This window comes from Gossypium arboreum, chromosome 1, assembly GCF_025698485.1.
Source record: "Gossypium arboreum isolate Shixiya-1 chromosome 1, ASM2569848v2, whole genome shotgun sequence".
Taxonomy (NCBI): domain Eukaryota; kingdom Viridiplantae; phylum Streptophyta; class Magnoliopsida; order Malvales; family Malvaceae; genus Gossypium; species Gossypium arboreum.
The window spans coordinates 118,187,581-118,209,851 of NC_069070.1; the positions used below are offsets into that span (position 1 = coordinate 118,187,581).

The 22,271-nt window shown below is 34.7% G+C and overlaps 2 protein-coding genes and 1 pseudogene across 4 annotated transcripts; 2 read left to right on the top strand and 1 right to left on the bottom strand.

Moving 5' to 3' along the window:
* The first annotated feature begins 1,701 nt into the window (after positions 1 to 1,701).
* LOC108481152 (uncharacterized) lies at positions 1,702 to 2,383 on the top strand (annotated as a pseudogene).
* An 11,692-nt stretch (positions 2,384 to 14,075) lies between these two features.
* Positions 14,076 to 18,079, top strand: LOC108480449 (mechanosensitive ion channel protein 6). Its single transcript, XM_017783457.2, has 5 exons — positions 14,076 to 16,148; positions 16,214 to 16,337; positions 16,577 to 16,870; positions 16,972 to 17,174; positions 17,275 to 18,079. The coding sequence occupies exons 1-5, from the start codon at positions 14,398 to 14,400 to the stop codon at positions 17,570 to 17,572; spliced, it is 2,670 nt and encodes an 889-aa protein (XP_017638946.2). The 5' UTR covers positions 14,076 to 14,397; the 3' UTR covers positions 17,573 to 18,079.
* On the bottom strand, positions 17,812 to 21,848 carry LOC108480450 (B-box zinc finger protein 22). Of its 3 annotated transcripts, none has more exons than XR_008285947.1 (4): positions 21,359 to 21,848; positions 19,918 to 20,343; positions 18,751 to 19,122; positions 17,812 to 18,405 (listed from the first exon to the last, which is right to left on the bottom strand). XR_008285947.1 is itself a non-coding variant. In XM_017783458.2 (3 exons), the coding sequence occupies exons 1-3, from the start codon at positions 21,539 to 21,541 to the stop codon at positions 18,841 to 18,843; spliced, it is 891 nt and encodes a 296-aa protein (XP_017638947.1). In that variant the 5' UTR covers positions 21,542 to 21,848; the 3' UTR covers positions 17,812 to 18,840. The 3 variants fall into 3 exon arrangements, 1 of the variants encoding a protein (XP_017638947.1); XR_001870617.2 differs by having other exon boundaries at positions 17,812 to 18,494; XM_017783458.2 differs by having other exon boundaries at positions 17,812 to 19,122.
* Positions 21,849 to 22,271: the final 423 nt, after the last annotated feature.

The following is a 22,271-nucleotide window of genomic DNA, read 5'->3' on the forward strand; positions in this document are numbered from 1 at the left end:
GAAAAGAAGAAGAATATGAAGGATTTAGGTTAGGCAAAAAAATAGGATGAGAATCGGCAAGAGGAGAAAGAAAAGAGAAGAGGGAAAGAGATGAGAGAAGTAAAAAAAAAAGAATAGAAAATAGAAGAAGCAAAAAAAATGAATCCTAAAGGCCAAAATATACGGCATTTGATATAGCTATGGCCGAAAGAGTGCCTTTCGGCATAGGAATTCTTTCCCAATTCTAATTCCCGAATTTCCTTGATTGTTGTCCTCATCCAATGTTTGAATTTCATTCAAACTCCTAGCCAATCGAGCCCACCGTTTTCACCGCTTCAGCATACTGCCAAGAGTCCTGATCAGACCCCAATTCCTTCCCCACGCATGCAGCAAAAATCCAAATCTTGCGTGCGCGAACTGTAGCTCGAACCCCAGACCTTTGTCCTCCTTCCGCCCACGTCCGTGCTGCTGGCCATTGCACCAGGCTTCCTTCCTTACTAATATAAAGTCACAGTTAATTTTAAACATTACCTGCTGAAGCTCCAGTCCGCTTAAAAATAAAAGAGAATTTTGCCTTCCACGCGACCTTCTAACCCCACACACATGTTGCTTGCCACTGCACCAAAGTTCCTTTCATGACATAATCCTTTCACATTTAATTTTAACCTTTACCCGCTTCAGTTCTAGCTTGCTAAAAATAAAACAGAATTCGCCTTCCCCCTGGAATCGAACCCATAACCTCTTAGCAGGCCTAGCACGCTGCTGCTACTGTGCCACAGATGCTCCTTGTGTTAAATTATACTCGTAACCCCTCTTAACCCTTATTCCAATAGCGATCCGCATACTAAAAAAAACTTCTAAATTACGCTCCCCGTGCCTTGAACCTAGGCACCTCCCAGCCTTCCTAACGTGCTTAGCCACTAGGCCAGGTGCTCCTTTATGCTAAAACTCAGCCGAAATTATTAATAAGGCCTACTACCCAGATTTCCTTAAGAGACCAAATTTAAGAATTTTGTAGGCCGAACCCTGGACTTTTTCCCACACTATAAGCCCTTCGTTACTTATTTAATTACTAATAATAATAATTTTATAAATATATCTAATAATAAAAGTTTCAAATAATACAGTAAATAATAATAATTTTCATAAAAAATTTTAAACATATATACAGTAATATTTTTCTAATAATAATAATTTTATCTCTTAATACTAATTAAAATTTCGTAAAAATTTAAAATATCCGTAATAATAAATATAGTAAAAATTTTCTAGTAGTAATTTAATTCAAAATTTTCTTCTTAAACGATAATATTTAAAACTTCTTAATTATTCAGGTTTTCTTCTATCTGAATCCCAGACTTAAAGCCCAACTCTTCTAGGCCCAATTTCTGGGGCGTTACAGGACGGTAGGATGATTAATCTCATTATAATTTTGATGAAAAATATAGAAGGAAAGGAAATAATAAATTGTAAAATAAAAGCTTAACTAGGCTCAACATTAAAGTTATGTCCTAAGAACCCCATTCCTAACAGGAATCGGAATCGAAATTCCATTCACAACCACAAATCTAAAACTAAAGCCTTAACTTCTGTATATATATTATACACCCAATGTGCCAAAGGTACTAGGGCGTAAAAGAAAGAGAAATAAGGTGTAGAAGAGGGCTCCGTCTTGGTGTAGCTTACCCTCCCAACTAATCCTCCATTAACAAAGCATTAAAGATGGATCGTTACCAGAGAGTGGAGAAGCCGAAAGCAGAGACACCCATTGACGAGAAGGAGATTCGGATCAGCAATCAAGGCAGTATGCGTAATTATATCAGTTATGCCTTGACTTTGCTTCAGGAAAACGGCTCCAATCAAATAGTGTTTAAGGCAATGGGAAAAGCCATTAACAAGGCTGTAGCTATTGTAGAGTTAATTAAGAAAAGAATTGTGGGTCTTCATCAGATTACATCAATTGGATCCACGGATATAATTGATATGTGGGAGCTTTTGGAAGGACTTGTTCCATTGGAGACCACTAGGCATGTGTCCGTCCATCATTACTATAACCCTTTCAAAAATAGAACTGGATATGTCATCTGTCGGGTATCAACCTCCATTACCAGCTAATCAGGTGAAGGCAGGATCACATAATGACCGAGATGGTAGAAGGATGCCAAGGAGTAGAAGGAGTGCTGAGTATGACGATGGAGGCAGGAATCACAATCGTGGCTACGATCGAGGAAGAGGACGAGGTTCCCGTGGCTGTAGACGTGGTGGATGCAATGGACAACAGGCTGATAGGATAGAAGATGGAGGCTACAATTATGAAGCACCTCCCCATGGTGGTCGTGGCAAGGGATATCATGGAAGGGGCCATAGGGTTACATCTAATAGGCCAATTCAGGCAGCTGCATAAGGCGGTGGCAGTCTTTGAACGTAACTCTTGTTACGTGTTTAATTTTTTCTTCATTGTTCATATAGATTCTAAATTATTGTTGAATTTTACACTATCAGTTGACATGATTTCCGTATTAGATATTTAATTATTATTGGAAGTTATCAATTAATTTTGTTTGAATATATCCATGTTTTGTTTGATTTAACTATTGTTGAATTTTTAGTGGATCGAATTTGATTGCAATTTTCATAATTATTAAAAACAATAGACATAATTTGCAAATAAAGTATCGAACAAAAACATATTTTGAATAAATATAAACTAAATCCATAATTAAATTTTATATTTTAAAAGTCTCAATCTTCCTTATATCCATTAGGGTAAAGTTTTATTCACAGTAATTTTCTTATTTCTTAAATCATAGAAAAAAAAAGTCGGGCAAATTACTAATAAAAGCCCCTTTTTTTTAAATTTACCGAAATGGGCCAGGTCAAAAATTATTTACCGGAATGGGCCAGTTTTTACAAAACGCGTCCACGTCAGCGCGTTGTCAAGGGAAAAAGCAGGAAAACGCTTCCTCAAGGAAACGCTTTACCTACGTGGACAGAAAACGCTTTCTTGAGGGCGCGCTTTCTGTCTACGTAGGCAAAGCGCTTCCTTGAGGAAGCGTTTTCCCTTGTTTTTATTAGGGTTTTCTGCAATTAAGGTTAGGGTTTTGAGAATTTTGGGTTTTTAAATTTTAAGGTTTTAAGGAAAAAAAATTAAATAAATTAGGGTTTAGTGTTTGTTAATTAAATTAATTACTAATTTTAAAAAATTAGATTATGGTTTAATGTTTATGGTTTTTAAGGAAAAAATCAAATAAATTAGGGTTTAGGGTTACTTGAGTAAATTAATTATAAATTTAAAAAAAAATTAGATTAGAATTTTAGGGTTTAAGGTTTAAGGTTTTAGGGTATTTAAGAAAAAAAATCAAATAAATTAGGGTTTGGGGTTTAGGGTAACTTAATTAAATTATTTGTTAATCTAAAAAAGCTTCTACGTGGACGTTCTTTTGCTACTGATAGTCTCTGAAAAAAAATTTTGAGAAGGCGGTTCTGCAAAATAGTGTCAAAAACGCTTCAAGCAAGATGCATTGTCGATAAAAGTATCTTGAAAGAAGCTCCCACGTGGACGCTCTTTTGCTATATTAGTATCTGAAAAAATAATTTTGAGAAGACGTGTCTGTGCAAATAGTGTAAAAAACGCTTCAAGCAGGATGCATTGTTAGCAAAAGTACTGAAAGAAGCTTCCACGTGGACACTTTTTTACTACAGTAGTCTCTGAAAAAATAATTTTGAGAAGACATGTCTGCGCAAATAGTGGTAAAAACGCTTCAAGCAGGATGCATTTTCAGCAAAATTACTGGAAGAAGCTCCCACGTGGATGCTCTTTTGCTATAGTGGTCTCTGAAAAAATAATTTTGAGAAGACGTGTCTGCATAAATAGTGTCAAAAACGCTTCAAGCAGGATGCACTTTCAGCAAAAGTACTGAAAGAAGCTCCCACGTGGACGCTCTTTTGCTACAGTGGTTTCTGAAATAACTTGGGCTATAAATGAGCCAAATTTTGTTCTCAGGTTGCATAAGTTATAGCAAAAAAACAAAAATAGAGAGGCCAAGAAGGATAAAAATTAAAGATGAGTGAACGCATTAGTGCTGTTATTTACTATGATGGTGGGGTTCGTTACACCGAAAACGGTGTTGTTTTTTCGGAGAATACAATACGACTGGTTTTTAACCAGAACATAGATTTGACAGAACTTCGTAAAAGGATTAGGTGTAAAATATTCGAAACGACGCCAATAAAAGTGTTGTCTATTAGGTATCGATTTTATGCTTCTATTGATCCAGTAACATATGACTCGTTCGACATCAAAGGTGCTCGTAGCTTGGAGGCAATGGTGCAGACTCATCTTGCTAATGGAGCACCATATATTGAGTTATATGTACAACTTGCATCACCAAATGATACATTTGCGACTGCTATTCGAGAGGAATACACGACCCCTGCCCGACACTCCGTTAGTGGGTTACATAACACGGAACCACCGGTTTTTGGTAGCAGTATGGAATACACAACCCCTGCATGACACTCTGTTAGTGGATGGGACATGTACCTAGGTGGGTTGATGTTTGATGCTAGAAATACGTACTGGGGAACGACATCAACTTATAGTGCTTGGCAATCTACATCCAATTGGGGACGTTATGAAACGTCTAGAAGAAGGGATGATGTACTCCCCATGACGTCCACCTGTGAAGGGACCTTATACGTCGCAGATGATGGTGGGTTAGATGATGAGTCCGATATGGATTCACCTCGAGAGCCCGGCCGTGATGGTACAGAAGTTGGATTATTTTTTGAACCAGAACCTATTCCAACTGAACCTGAAGATGTTAAAGGGGTGCAGATGAAGAAGAAGATCCACGATTCAGGGTATACTCGCTTCCAGCCCACATGCATAATGTTGATCTATCTGCAGATGATGCATTGGAGTTTCCAGATCTACCACACAGAACGCGTGATCATACAAGTTCGTTATTGGATTCGAGTGAATTTAAAGTTGGTAAGGAGTTTTCCAATAAGGATAGTTTTCTTGGTGCATTGAAACAATATAGCATCAATAACAGTGTTAACTACCACGTGGTTAAATCTAAATCCGATAAATTTGAGGCGAAGTATGCAGTGCAAGACAGAAGTTGTTCATGGAAAATCTACGCCTTGTTGAGGAAAAGGACAGGGTTGTTGGAGATAAAAAAGTATAAAGGTCCACATACATGTGCTGCGGGTACAATATTTAAGGTTTTTGAATAATACTGTTATTATGTAATGTTACATTATTTAACGTACTTCGTTGGCAGGTATTTTACAAGATCATCCTAAGATGGATTCAGCTATGTTAGCTACCTTAATACTACCCACAGTAAAGGCAGATCCTAGGACTTTAGTGCCAATCTTAATTGCCAATATTTGTAACCAAATGGGGTATACGCCCTCTTACCGCAAGGCTTGGATAGCTAAGCAGAAGGCTTTGGAGAAGATGCATAGTGGGTGAGACACTTCATATAATGAAATATGGCATTGGTGTCAAGTGCTAGAGAGATACGTCTCAGGTTGCATAACAGACCTTCAAACAGAACCTGCATACTACAACGACTGATTGCTCCGTGGATGCCAAGTATTTAAGCGTCTCTTCTGGAGCTTTAAGCAATATCGAGACGCATTTGTATATTGTAAGCCACTGGTACAAATTGACGGTACCTTTATGTACGGTAGATATACCCATCGGCTATTGCTAGCTGTGGCACAAGATGGCAGTGGGAGAATCCTTCCAATTGCGTTTGCAATAACACTAGGGGAGTCAGCTGATGACTGGGATTTCTTTCTTTCTAGCCTAAGGAGGCATGTTTACCCCCAACCTAATATCTGTGTCATATCAGATCAGGGCACCGGAATACTAACCGCAATTGCGCGACAGGGAAGCATGTGGCATCACACACACCATCGGTATTGCCTAAGGCACGTTGCGTCCAACTACCACGGGTAATTTCATTCTACAACTGAAAAACGACAAGTAACCAACATGGGTATTTAACTTTATCTTTATTAATATAATTTCGTTTGGAATATTGAATTTATTTTAAAAGGAAAAGTGGTATGTAATTTTCGCTATCAACTTATATTGGCAGAGTATGAGATAAGTAAGGACCGTTTTCATGAGATGTTGGCAGTTTTCCATTCAGTTAACGAAGAGGGCCATGACTACCTATGTAATATACCTTTCGAACAGTGGACACAAGCATACGACGGTGGCTTACGATATGGTCACATGACCTCAAACCTGGTCGAATGTATAAATTCTGTTCTGAAAGGAACATGTCATTTACCGATAACATCAATTGTACGAGAGACATATTTTCGTTTAGCGGCACTATTTCTAAAACGAGCATCGAGTTATGCAGGCCAATTTCAGGGAGGCCATGTATGGTGTGTAAAGGTATTGCAAGAAATTAACAAGACGAAGGCACGGGCGAACACTATGCACACAGTGTGTCACGATCGAGACATCTTATGGTTTCGTATGACAGAGTTTGACAAACCGCACCAAGGTATTACTGGCGGGCAATATCGTGTACACTTAAGAAATAGGACTTGCGATTGTGGAAGGTTTGACGCACTTCATTATCCATGCACTCATGTAATTGCAGCTTGTCAAAATCTTCGTCTGGATCCCATGAGCTATGTCGATGACGTGTACAAATTGGAATACATGTACAACGTGTGGAGACACATATTCCCACCGGTCCCAGACGAGCGTAAGTGGCCCTCTGTATCGCTTGCTCCGTTTAAACTGTTACCGGATAGAGAGTTACGGCGTAAACTAAAGGGTCGACCTTGCTCGACTAGAATACGCAACAATATGGATATCCGAGAAACAACCAATCAACAGAAGTTATGTGGATAGTGTAGGAACCCAGGCCATACAAGTAGATCATGTCCAAATCGCAATAGTTGATAGTTGTTGTAATTGTCAATATGTTGTATTATTTATATTTTATTACATGAAATAATATAAAAATATTTAAAATATTGTTTTATTTAAAATAATTTTCATTTTATTAAAAATATAAAAGTAAATTATAATTACTTTATTTAAAACAACCTTTTATATTATCACATGAAATAATATAAAAATATTCAAAATGTTGCCTTATCTAAAATAATTTCTATTTTATTAAAAATATAAAAGTAAATTACAATTACTTTATTTAAAACAACCTTTTATCTAATTACATGAAATAATATAAAATATTCAAAATGTTGCCTTATTTAAAATAATTTCTATTTTATTAAAAATATAAAAGTAAATTACAATTACTTTATTTAAAACAACATTTTATCTAATTACATGAAATAATATAAAATATTCAAAATATTGCCTTATTTAAAATAATTTCCATTTTATTAAAAATATAAAAGTAAATTACAATTACTTTATTTAAAACAACCTTTTATCTAATTACATGAAATAATATAAAAATATTCAAAATGTTGCCTTATTTAAAATAATTTCCATTTTATTAAAAATATAAAAGTAAATTATAAATACTTTATTTAAAACAACCTTTTATCTAATTAAATGAAATAATATAAAAATATTCAAAATGTTGCATTATTTAAAATAATTTCCATTTTATTAAAAATATAAAAGTAAATTACAATTACTTTATTTAAAACAACCTTTTATCTAATTACATGAAATAATATAAAAATATTCAAAATGTTTGTACAAATATATTAAAATAAAAATCAATGTCCGTATCGATCGGATTCAGTGCCACATGGAGGTCGTCGACGGTTACGCGTTGGATTCCTCCTTTGTCCAGCTTCCGGCGGGGGTTGTGCTTGCTCCGGCGAGGATTCTGGTTGTGCGTGTTGGGAGGATGACCCGCCTTGATAGAATAGTGACTGTGGAGGTGTTTGCATCATTAATGGCAGAGGTGTTTGAAACCCATAAGGTGATGGGGATTGGTAAAAAGAAGAGCTCCCCGACGGCCCCTCCTGCGATCCCTCATGTGACGGCTGCCTATAGATTAGCGGTCCACTCGGAGTAATCGAAAATAGAGATGAACCGGGCCATACATTCCAACCTGCCATAGGACTAGAAAAAGGAAACATATAAGGGCTAGGATACATACTTGGCATCATCTGAAGAGGCTATGCTGTGGGTGTCGACGGTTGAACTGTTGGGCCTTGGGATGTAGGTCCTGTTGTTTGGTAGGGTGATTGCGTGGTATTGTTGATGGGCCTGCGTCGTCGTCCCTTCTTCTAGGATTTAAAGGGCCACGTCGTTCATTTTGGACACGCAATTGCCGCTGCCTCTCCTCTTCTGACAGTAAATATGGCTTGCCATGGATCCTAAACCATGGCATGTATTCCGGCACGCACGCCAACTCTGGAACGATGACCGGTTCCCGAGTAGGTATATAATCATACCGATCTTCCCACATTTGGATATAGTGTGACTAGAATCTCGGTCAATCCGTATGCAATTGCCGTAAGTCGATTTTGTGATGATCATCCAACACCTTAGGTGCCACAAGAATCGGTTGTCGGAATCCAAATTGTCGTAATACTCTGTCTGATTGGTGCATCTCCACAATAGCAAAGTTGACCAATGGGACCTTCATGTGCCAAGCGTTCGGATTTTGCAAGTATTCATCTGGAATTACTGCCCGAATTGCCGGATCCTTGTATGGTGTCTATTGAAACTATATAAAAATGATGGAAATATTAGTTAAATAAAAAATACTAAATACTAAATACTAAATACGAATCCACTATTTTATTATGTATATATATATTTTTAATAGTTACTTGTGCTTCCGACCGTTGCTCTAATAGAAGCTGTATATCTTCAAGACAGGTAGGTAATCGAGCATAACTTGCCGAATGGTTCCACCTAATTAAATAAATTTTTAGCATACGATTATATTTTAAATCTACGTAATAATTGTAAAATGTAATATAAAATTTACCTCGTTATGAGTGAGAATGTATATGGGTGGTCCACTCGAGGACGTAAAAATGGAAAGCAAAACTGTGCCCATGATTGCAGTAGTGATAGGCAACCTCCGATTTTTGCTTTATTCGGTTGCGTAGCCCCGCACATCTCCCGGTACAGTGTTGCCAACATGGCAGACCCCCAACTAAATTCACCAGCTGCTCTAAAATCAACGAGTTTCAGTAGCCATCTTAGATGTACAAGGTTTCGTGACAAGTCCGGCATCAGATAACCTCCAATTATCTGAAGAACGTATGCTAGAGCATATCAAATATTTTTTAATTCGGTAGAATCATCATCCGGCTCCGGAAATGTGTCTCGCAACCAGCCCATCTCGATCCGACCTCCGTTAATATTATCCGGAATAGCACCCAAAAGCTCGTAGCATACCGCTCCCCAATTAGCAGAATGAACGGACCCAGTGACTGCGTCCCCGTCCACCGGCAATCCTAATTGCAAATGCACGTCTTCCAAAGTGATAGTGCACTCTCCACATGGAAGATGAAATATGTGCGTCCCGGGTCTCCATCTTTCTATCAACGCACTAATAAGTTTGGGTCCAACTTGCACCCCTACCTATCATCGCCACGTGCAAAAACCCGCTTCCGTAGGTAATCCTCTATCAACGGTGATGGAGGACCGGTCATGTTACGGATATAGCATTGCAATATCCGATCTACTGATTTTATAAGAAATAATAAAATAAAAATTATTTAAATTTGCATAAATGATGTAAATCTTAAATAATATTTAAATATTAAATTTAACACTTACCATTTGCATTTGTTCAACGGATATGTGTTTATCATCGGCGAATTAATTCTCGGCCATTGCTAACACGATCAAATTTTTTTATTTTAAAAAATAAATTTAGAAAAAATAAAATTAGAGCTTTTTTGAAAAAATTAATGAGAGTTTTGAGAGGAATTTAATAGAAATTTGAGAGATTTGAGAGAAATTTGAGAGAATATTGAAAGATTGAAGATTGAAAAGATTTAAGTGTGAAAATTTTTTTTGGACCGTTGGGGGGGTTACCAACAGTCAAAAAAGTAACCGTAGCTACTGTTCAAACACGGGGAAAACGCTTCCTCAAGGAAACGCTTTGCCTACGTGGACAGAAAGCACGCCCTCAAGGAAGCGTTTTCTGTCCACGTAGGCAAAGCGCTTCCTTGAGGAAGCGTTGCCTTGCTTTTTCCTCTGACAACACGCTGACGTGGACGCGTTTTGTAAAAACTAACCCATTCCGGTAAATAAATTTTGACCTGGCCCATTTCGGTAAATTTAAAAAAAAAGGGACTTTTATTGGTAATTTGCCCAAAAAAAGTCACTAAGATTAACTTTTCTTAAATTTGGTGAAAAGAAAAGAATCATATTCTTAAGAATGCAATATTCATCATGCAATACTATGATTGTTGTTCTTTTTTATATAAAAAAAACGTGAAAATATCTCATAAACTAACAAGAAATTAAAAAAAAAAAAAGTTGTGCTCAAGGCATATACCTATCACATGAATATAGAATTTGTAAAAGAGGTAGCTTCATTTACGTAACTTATTTCTAAGTCTATTTAATTCGAATTGAATTTAGGTATGATTTGTTATTTAAATTTAATAAGTTTTAGACACTAAAAACAGATCAATTTGAGATGATTCAAGGCATTTTAGCATTTTTTTAAAAAGTATAAAAATAGTTTTAAAATAAATGATTATGTTGTAATAATTGGGTATTCATTGAATATTTAAAAAGCTTAATTTATTTTTATTTTATTTTTATGATTTTAATTTAATTTTTTAATAATTTTACTCTTCCAATTGATATTACACTAATTTAGCCAACAAGTTCATAATAATATAGAGAGAGATATAATGAACAATATTGTTCATACAAATTTTGTTTTCTCTCATTCTTATTATTCCAAAAGAGGATACTAATGGTAAAATTGTTAGGGAGATGTTAATTGTTTAAGTTATTAGTATAAATTACAATTATAAATTATATTTTCAAAATAATTATACAGAACTCATATATAATTTATGCAGAATTTGTCATAATACCAAAGCCTCTCAATTGTCAAATTTGTAGTTTCAACCATTAAAATATTAAACTCTAATAGTATCCTACTATCAAATCCGCAAATATTTTGAGATTAGACTAATTGAGTTTTTCTTTTTTGTTGTTGTCTCAATTAAACATTTAAATTTAATTTCAATGTTTAATTTGATAAATAAATTAATTTTTAGCTCAATTAAATACCTATATTATTTTTATTAGAACACATTTATTAAACATTTATTGTACCATGTCATTTAATTAGATATCAAATTAAATATCGAAATTAAACTTAAATACTGAAATTAAATATCGAAATGATACTATTATTAACAATTTTTAAAATTTAAAACAACTTTACCATTTAGGAGTCTTCTAGTACTTAAATTCCTTTTTTTTGAAACCAATATTTATTTCATAAAATGTAAAATGGAAAAGACACTTACTCCCTCGGCCCATAATTCCTTTTGTGTGTCTCGTTCGTCTTCGTCCTTTTCTTCAATTTTACACTTTTCCCCCGACCCGCCACACCCGGTTAGGAATATCACAGCCAATACCGTTTTGCCACGTCGGTCTTTCTAAATTCGTCATCCTATTAGTGCCGTGATCGGAGTTGATATGGGTATAAAAACAATACTTAGAATTGTGAGTGAAGCAGTTAAATTGTGTCACCCGCGGGTCCCTTAATTGCCCTTTTATGAGTTTTGGTTTGAGGATGTAGAACACGTATACAGTTTTTTATTCAATGGGATAGTGGACCAAAACAATTTCTACATTTTTTTTATTTTGATAAACTTCATCTAAATATTAAATTTTATCACATAAATAAATCATTAGTTAAATAAAAAATAAAGCTAACCTATATTTTAAGTTACTTAGATATGTTTAATTTTTTATCACTTAACTTTTAAAATTTTCAAAATGATCATAATTTTTATTCATTTCAATTAAGTTTTGTTAAATGTTCAACGGAATGGTACGTTAGTAATTTAAAATTTAATATAATAATAAATTTAGTTTTTAATTTTTATATATTATGTTGATTTAGTCATGATTTTATATAAAATTTAGGCTAAACTTGTTATTATATCAATTTTAACAAAAAAATTCAACAAAATTAATAATTGAACTTGAATTTTAAAAATTGGAGGACTAAATCCTTAAAAATAAAAATACAAGGACTAAATTCTAAATTTGTGAAGAGTAGAAGGTCCAATAACATATTTTAATTTAAATATATATTATTCAATCTATTTGATTAATACTTGTCCATGAATAAACATAAAAATTATATAATCATGTAAAACTTTTAATTAATCTTTGGTTGTTTTTCATAATTATAAGTTTTAAATTTTTTTTCTTGCATGATTATTATATTTTTGTCATATATATAAACACAAAGAATATATATATATACCATATATGACAAAAAGTTGTCTGCGTGAGAATTATATTTTCTTTTGATTCATGTGAAGAAATTAATTAAATAATAAAGAAAAAGACTACTAAATTATATATAGAAATAAATGAATCCATGGGCAGTACATTATTGTGCTTTTCTATTAAAATATTATGAATTATTAATTACAAAAATAATATGGTTATAGATTTTTTAATACTCTTATTAAAGATTCTAATCATATTTACTTTTTATTTTAGACAATATCTACAATTATCCATAACTCCTTCCCAACTCATAAATATTAGAGTAATGCATTTCAGTGCACTCAAACTTACCTCTTCTTACATTAACAACAATATTTATACTAATCGAATTAAGACTCAATCGGCTAATTCTAAATTATTTACCAAGCCATTTAGGAAAGTAATTAAATGATTTGATAAATTTATTTATTAAATTATATTGATTTTTCAGTCAAATTATCACATGAAATAACGATTTGAGATTCTGAGATGATGAAGATTTTCTATTATATGATATTGATGTCTCACTTGCCATATTAAGATCCTTATTCGCCATTTTCATGTGGCAGTTTGGTGGGGAAAAAATCAAATAATCATTTCAAATGATAATTTGATGTTGGAAAACTCAAGAGATAAACAAATTATTTTATAATACATTATATCATTTATGGTTCTGTTTTAATTATTTAATTATATTTTAATAATTTTTTATATGTCATTAACACATAATTTTAATAATTTTTTTTATCCTAAACCTTAAACTCAAACATTGAATCCTAACCCCAAACTCTGAACATTGAACCTAAGTTGTTTAGGGTTCAAGGTTTAAAATTTAAAATTTAAATTTAAGGTTCAAGTTTAGGGTTCGAGATTTAAGATTCGAGATTCAGGATAAAAAAATACTAAAATTACGTGCCAACGACATGAAAAAATTATTGAAATATCATTAAATATTTGAAAAGGGACCATAGATGATTTGGTAAAAGGGTTTCATCAAATAATTTCTCCAAGACATTATTCAAAACATAATATTTATGTAAATAATTTTGATCCCATATTATTGGAATAAATAAGTTTTATTTTTATATTATTTTAAAAAACCATACTATTTTTACATTTAATAATTCTTAATTTGACAAGTATTAAGTTTATTGATAAGTATATTACATTTGTAAAGAAAAATCATATTTAAATCCTAAAAAGATATTATTAAAAGGTAATTATAAAATCAGAGAATATTATCATTAAGAATCATAAAAAGTAAAGATATTTAAATTATTAAAACTGTGACAAGTACATTAAATTTGTTTAACCAAAAATGGTGGATGAATCCCCATTTTCCACGATTAAAGCAACTCTTAAAAAAAAAAATCCATAATTCCCAAAAAAAAAAAAAAAAAAGAGAGTTAAGAATCATGCAGTACTACTACACTAACTTTAGAAAGTTCTACCTTATACCTTTTTTAACTTTTTTTTTTGGGATTGATTTTAAATAATAATCATAAATAAATCAATGTCAATAGTGTAATATAAGGGAAATATTAAGGTCAAATGAGATCTATAGTTTAGAAGTACGAAAGTAGACCATGCAACACTAAAAAACCGTTGTTTTAATATTCTCTTTGCCACTTGTTCTTCCAAGGAACTCTCTTTCTTCCTTTTTCTCTCTGATCAAAGATCCAATTCAATAGATTTAGTATCTTTTCCGTTGTTTCACGCGTCAGGAGAGGAAACAGAGGAAAAAAAAAAAGTTTGATTTTCTTTCATTTTCCGAGGAACCAAACTCCACATTCTCCTCGTCTTTGCACCACCTGAAGAAAAAACTTTGCGTTTTTTCTTTAGTTCAGACTATTTCATTGTTCTTATACTTTCAAACCCAGTTTTTTTTTTTTCTTTCTTAAATGATTCTGTTTCTGGCTATATTGGATTAAGATTAGAAAGGAAAAACGGCCATGACCGTTGATACGGCTGACCGGAAAGAAACCATCGTGAAGGTTGATGATAGAAGCAATAAAGGCAGTATTGCTGCTGCTGCTTCGGATATCGTCAGTGGTGGTGGAGGTAAGTTTTGGAGAGAATCAAGCTATGATTTTTTGCAAGACAGTGGGAAAATCAGCACCGACTGTAAGAAAGAGATGGTTGACATGAACAGCAGTAGCAGTGGTAGTAGTAGTAATAGAAGTGAAGGTTTTGATTTCATGCAAAGCAAACAAGGTGCCATGGAAGATCCACCATCGAAGTTGATTGGTCAGTTCTTGCATAAGCAAAAAGCTTCAGGTGAGATTTCCTTGGATATGGATTTGGAAATGGATGAACTTCAACAACAACCACCTGATCACGGCGGTTCATTGCCTACAGTTGCTGAATCACCTTCCCCTTCAGCCACTACCTTTCCAAGAGTGTCCTTCGAAAACAACCCTTTAAGAAGAAGACAAAGTAAAGGGTCACCATTGAAAGAAGAGAGTGATGGGGTTGTAAAGTGCAGTTCAAATTCATCACTTACGAGAAGTGAAGGTGGTTCTTTTAAGAGAAAGTCAAACTTGTTAGTCACCAAGACAAAGTCCAGGTTGATAGATCCTCCTACACCTGAAAAAGGTGAGCCAAGGTCTGCTAGAGTTGGCACTGGGAAGTCAGGAAGGAGATCTGGGTTTCTAGGGAAAACCATGGAAGAAGAAGAGGATGATCCATGGCTTGAAGAGGATTTGCCTGATGAGTATAAGAAAGATAAGTTAAGTATTTGGGTTTTGCTTGAATGGTTAAGTCTGATTGTGATTATTGCTTGTTTAATTTGTAGTCTTACAATTCATTATTTAAGAGAGAAACGTTTATGGGATCTTATGTTATGGAAATGGGAAGTTTTGGTTTTAGTTTTAATATGTGGTAGGTTAGTTTCAGGGTGGATTATAAGGATTGTTGTGTTTTTCATTGAGAGGAATTTTCTTTTGAGAAAAAGGGTATTGTATTTTGTATATGGAGTGAGGAAAGCTGTTCAGAATTGTTTGTGGCTGGGACTGGTTTTGATTGCTTGGCATTACTTGCTTGATGAGAAAGTTCAGAGGGAAACTAAGAGTAAATTTCTTAAATATGTGACTAAAGTTTTGGTTTGTCTTGTGGTTGGCGTAATGTTGTGGTTAGTGAAGACCCTTTTGGTGAAGGTTTTGGCATCTTCTTTTCATGTTAGTACTTATTTTGATAGAATCCAGGATTCATTGTTCAATCAATATGTAATCGAGTCTCTTTCTGGTCCACCGTTGATCGAAATTCAAAGAGCAGAGGAGGAGGAGGAGAGGCTTGCGAATGAAGTTATGAACCTACAAAATGCTGGTGCTAAGGTTCCTTCGGGGCTCAAGACGTCCACCATTTCATCACCCCTTTCTGCGAGAACGATAGGGAGTGGACGGATCCTTAAAAGTCCTCGAGGAAGAAGTCCAAGGCTTTCGCGTGTGCTTTCTTCCGAGAACGGAGAGAAGGATGATATGGGGATAACAATTGACCATTTGCACAAATTGAATCATAAAAATGTCTCTGCTTGGAACATGAAAAGGTTGATGAATATAGTCCGCCATGGAGCTCTTTCCACTTTAGATGAGAAAATACAAGATTCGGCTCATGAAGATGAAGCTGGAACACACATTAGTAATGAACGTGAGGCGAAAGTTGCAGCAAGAAAAATCTTCCAGAATGTTGCTAAGCCGGGATCCAAGTAGGTCTATCATTCCTAAGAGGTTTTTTTTATCCTTATCTTGTTGCTAATAATCGTCTTCTCAGGTTTATCTACTTGGAGGACATCGGACGTTTTCTTCAAGAAGATGAGGCTTTGAAGACCATGAGTCTCTTTGAAGATGCATTTGAAAGCAGGAGAATTAGCAAGAAATCCCTCAAGAATTGGGTGGTAAGAATACATGCAACATGCTTTGGCATAATTTACTTCTAACATAATCTCTTTTGCATAAATATTATCCGTCGTATGCATGTGCACATTATTAGTATATGCTTTTACGGGCTAAAACAAGGCCTTGCTCCCCCTTTTCCTTCCATCGAACAAAGTCACTAAAATAGAAGTTGCGTTTATAAATTTAAGATTTACCGTTTGTATGTATGCAATGGTGTGATGATGCTTCAATCTCTTAGGTCAATGCTTTTAGAGAACGGAGGGCACTTGCCTTCACGTTGAATGATACTAAAACAGCAGTCAACAGACTTCATCGTATTGTGGATGCCATAGTTGGCATCGTCATTGTGGTTATTTGGCTCCTCATACTCGAAATTGCCACCAGCAAAGTTCTTGTTTTCATTAGCTCTCAACTGCTTCTTGTTGCATTCGTATTCGGAAACACCTGCAAGACGGTATTCGAAGCCATTATATTCTTGTTCGTTATGCACCCATTTGATGTAGGTGACAGGTGTGAAATTGATGGAATTCAGGTACGTAAATAGGCATATGAACTTCTTTTTCCTCTTTTTATCTTAGTGATCACATGAATTTTGTTTATTGAATCATTCTTTTAAATTCTTGGAGCTCTCAGATGGTTGTGGAGGAAATGAACATCTTAACTACAATTTTCCTAAGATATGACAACCAGAAGATCATGATCCCGAACAGTGTCCTGGCTACGAAGGCCATACATAACTATTACCGTAGCCCGGATATGGGTGATGCAGTTGAATTCTGTATCCACGTAAAAACTCCTGCAGATAATATTGGTCTGATGAAGCAGAGGATATTGAGGTGAGTAGAAAAAGATGCGATCGCGTGTCACTTTATAGTGTATTATTAATGAAATATTTGCCAAACATGTCTGATTAAATGGATCATTTTCTTGGTGCAGTTACATCGAGCACAAGAGCGACCACTGGTGTCCAACTCCAATGATAATATTCAAGGAACTCGAAGAGCTGAATAGAGTAAGGATAGCAATATGGCTTCAACATAAAATGAACCACCAAGATATGGGAGAGAGGTGGGCAAGAAGAGCTCTCTTGGTCGAAGAGATGGTTAAGATTTTCAACGACTTAGATATTAAATACCGCTTATATCCCATCGACATCAACGTCTGTAGCATGCCTACCATGGCATCCGACCGCCTTCCTCCTAACTGGACAGTACCTACCAGCAAAACAAGGTAACAAGCAAAATTACAGAACCCCATCATATTCGGTACAGTTTCGAAGTTACGAGTAGATTTTCCAGCCCTGTGAAGGTTTTTTCCTGGATGGTTTTAACCTAGAGGGAGATAAATATTTTTCAACTATTTTGGTAGATTGAACCAAATCTGCTTTGCTTGATGATTGTATAGTTTAAGAATCAATAATTTCATGGTTTTTGTTATCATGCTGCATTACAATTATAATCAATTACAAGAGGGTTCCTGTAATAAGAGTATCAAATTTTTATTCTATTGCCAGCTATAGTAGTCTCAATCAATTTCTCAATCATTACATTCTCAGTCACGAATCACAATCACAACAATCCTTGGTTTCTTGTATACTACAAAATACAAGGGACTATTTCCCCCCACCTGTTGCCAGCTGCAACTAATATTTTGAGTAAAATCTTATGCTATAAATTTTAAGTGGCATCCATAAAATCTGAAATTGAATCTTAAACATCTACAATCCCTTCTCTTATCTTGCGCATGAAGTAGCTTCGGATCATTAATTTTGAATAGATGTTTTCAGTAGAGTTTTAAAGGGTAGAAACGAAAGCAATAGAGTTCACATGCAACCTGAGCTGAAGCAGTTCTTTTCTTTAAAAAAAAAAACTTTCTAAGAAACCAAGTTTAAAGCCTCCTGACTCTTCTGACGTCTGACTCTGCTTTGGTCCGATCAGCTGCCAAGATACTACTTGTCCTCTAATCCTGTTGTAAGCTAAATTGGCTTCATCTTTCAAATCCACATCATACAGATCTTGGCATAAGGTTTGCAGAAATGGAAGCTTCTTCAATAGCATACATTTTTCCCTTGAAAACATCACATTGATACAAATATGAACTGACTGGCCAAGATCACTGAAAATAATGGAAAATCAAACCACTAGCTGTTTCGAAGTCTGGAAGACAGATTAGAAATATGTTGATCAGGGTATACTGTGAATCATGAAGAAATACAAGCTGTTAATAGAAACGACACTAACTCCTTTCATAAACAAGCTTTTTTCATCTGGTGACCCTTTTTATTCTGGTTTTTACGTTATCAACCAAAATATCAACTGCAGAATGAAAATGATTGTACATAAGAGGAAAAGTGGCTTAGCCTAAACTGGAAGCAAGTAGCTCAAGCCAGTACTTGGAAAGATGATGACCTACTTAATATAATAGGCTAAAAGCACTCCTGAGAAGGTGGATCCGAAACCGTGCGAAGGCTAACTTGTGCATTTTAAACTTCAGCGGATGATTCTAAATGTGTCGCCGGCGTTTTCGGTCGGAGCCAATACGCCGTGAATTGAAGGGGTTTTTCATAACTGAGCAGGATATGTCGGGAACAAAAACCACGCTATCACATTGATCGCGAGAATCTTTTGGCCAATACAGCCCTGAGGCTGTTGGAGGTGAAGGCACTTGTGGTACAGCCCATGAGGAGTCTGGCACCTGACCCAAGCGCTCATCATCATCTACCTCGTCATCAGCAGATCTCAAGATTGATGAGCTGTCAGAATCTCCACGCTTGCCACTATCAGCCTGGAAGAATCCAACAAAAATAATCCAGACAGAACTATTAATTGCATTAACCAGACCTTTCAAAGATCTATAGTACTAATGGAGCAATAGAAGACACAAGACCACACTGTCTTGTTTAATTTACTAGCTGAGCTACAAAATAGTATAATATGACCTAATAAAGAACTAAGACCCAGTAACCGCACATGACAAACTAACAGGTCAACTTGAAATGGTTGACTTCAAAATTAAAACACAGAGTGGAATAGAATAGTTGACTGCATGACCAATATATTAAAGCTTAGCTATTAATGGTGTCAGGTTCCAACTGATTTTTTGAAGGCAAGGTCAGACCACGGTAGCTGAACTAAATAATCCAACCTATAATTCTATTCAATGCAGCAGCAACCAACATCTAGCTCTCCCAAAAATGGTTACGATAAAGTCATACCGCAAAGTGGAATTCTTGGGCAGTCAACATGAGCTTGAGATCCTCCTCGTGGTTTATATGCCTTTGGAAGGACTGAAGCCTCTTTGTACTTTTTTTTTTTTTTACTTTAAGACACGACAATCACTACAAAAGCTGCATCTATACAAGCACACACATAAACAGAGGCAACAGGTGTGCACATGCAGGTATAATTCACTCGCTCATTTAGTATGTGTCTTCGAGAAGGATAGCACCCTACGAAAAGGACCTTTGTACACTTTCAGGAAAGGCACGCACGCAAATATTACTAGAAACAAGGTGGGTGGTCTTCACTCTACATGAGACCAATATTAAACTTAGTACAAAATCTACAACTATAAGCGTACCTTAGATGACCCATCATCCATGTAACCATAGCTTTGATTAAAGTCAGTTAACCCAAATATATCATCCATTTGCCATGACTGAATGCTTCCAGCTGTAGAACCTCCAGCGTATGTTACTTTCATCAGCTCATTGTTCACATCTCCAAGATTTGATGGTAGAACCTCATTGTATCCACCAGTGAATGCCATAGGAGCCGCCCTTCTAGATGTAGAATTAGTTTTAGTTTCTGAAGTCTTTTCACTAGAAGGAGATTTGACATTGGAAGAAGATGCACCAGGGTCAGTTGTTTCAAGACCAACTTTTACTCCAGTAAGAAGAAATCTCTGATGACTAGACACGTAAGGATTTGCTGTATGTATAGCAACATCGCACTTTCGACAGAGTAAAGCTCGATCTTGCAAACAAAAGAAAAACCCAGATGCTTCCTATCAAGAAAGGTTGATATGTCAGAACTGATTAGTTGTCATAAGGAACGCTTATTAAAAAAAAAATACTACAATATGACAACTACCACAAAATCAGGCAGTTGGAAACTCCAGCCTCCACAGAACTCTAGATATGATCAAAAGCACAAGCAAAATGCTTGAGATAGCTTCTAGACGTCTGACATGGCATAATTTAGAAAAGCTTTCTTGTGAAATAAGTTTTAGCAATGAACTGCCATTGTACCAACATATTGACATATTGCACATGCTTAGAAAGCTTGAAAAAATGAGTTAACTTCAGCCATTATTTCTCTGCCAACCATCTAACTGAATTAATGATATGATTGAAGCAATTCACTGAGTCAGATATGATTAAAACAATATTTCATTTCATAAATCACATACTACATCGTTTTCCATAAAAGAAGCAACAATTCTAAGAACATCATCTCTATCCCCACCCTCCTCCATCTTGGTTACGGAGACACTAACTTTAAATAAACTACATTGAATAATAAAGTTGCGTTAAAAGGCTCCAAGTTTTGCATAAGCCATCATCTCATACTCTTTCCTACAACAAAATTGAAGGCTGGTTCTTATGAACCAATAGTAACACCGGAAACTTTAGTAAAAAAATTAAATAAATTATTTTACTTTTACACTCACAAAAACATTACATTTAATCATTCGCTCATTTTTTATTCAAAAAAAATAGAAAATAAAATAAAAAAATACAGCAAACGAAATAGAACGCTATTCCTTAGTAAAAAAGGAAAACAAAAACAAAATTTTGGAAAAAAAAACAAATCAAAGTTAAGATCCTAAAATATAAACTACAAAAGGTTCCCCAGAATTTAAAATATCATGTCTCTCACAGAAACTATTAAAGCAACTCTAACCGAAATTTCAAATTAAACCCAAATTCCACCTTACCTTAAACTTACAAGTTCTAACTTATAAAACAAACATAACCACTGAACCCAGAAAAAAGTTTCAAACTTTTTTTGGGGAATACCTGACAAATGTCACATTTAGGCATCTGTGAAGAAGACGAAGAGAGCGGGACACGCTGGTGCTTGCTAGCCAACTTATTGGCAGCATGGATTTTCTCGTCGCACGCCCAACACAGCGCCGCCTCATCCGCGCAGCACAGCACCTTGGCCTCCGCCGCCTCGCATACGTTGCACTGAATCCTCATCTCTCTTTTCTCTACCTCTAAAAGAAAAAGAAAATTCAAAATTTCTCTTTGAAGAAATAGAAAGGGGTTTATGTATGGTTTAAGGCAGGAGGGGTAAAAGAAGGCGAAGCCAAACGAACTGATTCCCTTTTTACTTTACGACTATTATTTATATTATTGAAAAGAAAAAATAAATTTTGGGGGCATTGGAAATGGTAGGATTTTATAAGGGGAGTGAGGAGGATATTTTTTGAGGCTGTGATTTAAGAAAGATAGACGTGGCCATATTTGGGTGTGTCTTTGACTTGAGAGACCAAGCCTCTTTTCTGCCTCTGTCGGATGCCGACCAGTAATCCCAATTTATGTCTTACTAACTATTTTTGTTACTCTTTTCTCCAAATTGATGTTTTGTAAAACCAATTACATATATCTAAAATTTTCCCATATATCATAATTCGTTAATTTTATTACATTTTTAAATAATAATTCTTAAAAAATTTAATAATTTAATGAGAATTTTCAAAAATTTTAATAAGTGTAATAATTATAAAATATGTTTTTAACAATTAATTATTTTTTTATTTTTTATTTTGATCCGTTATTAAGTTAAGAGTTGACAAGATTTTGACCCCTAAAATAATTTTTTTATTTAAACCTTTTAATAATTTATAAAATTTTAAATTAATAATAAAAATTTATACTTCAAACATTAAAAATAATAAAATTTTAATTTATTTTTTAAATATGATAA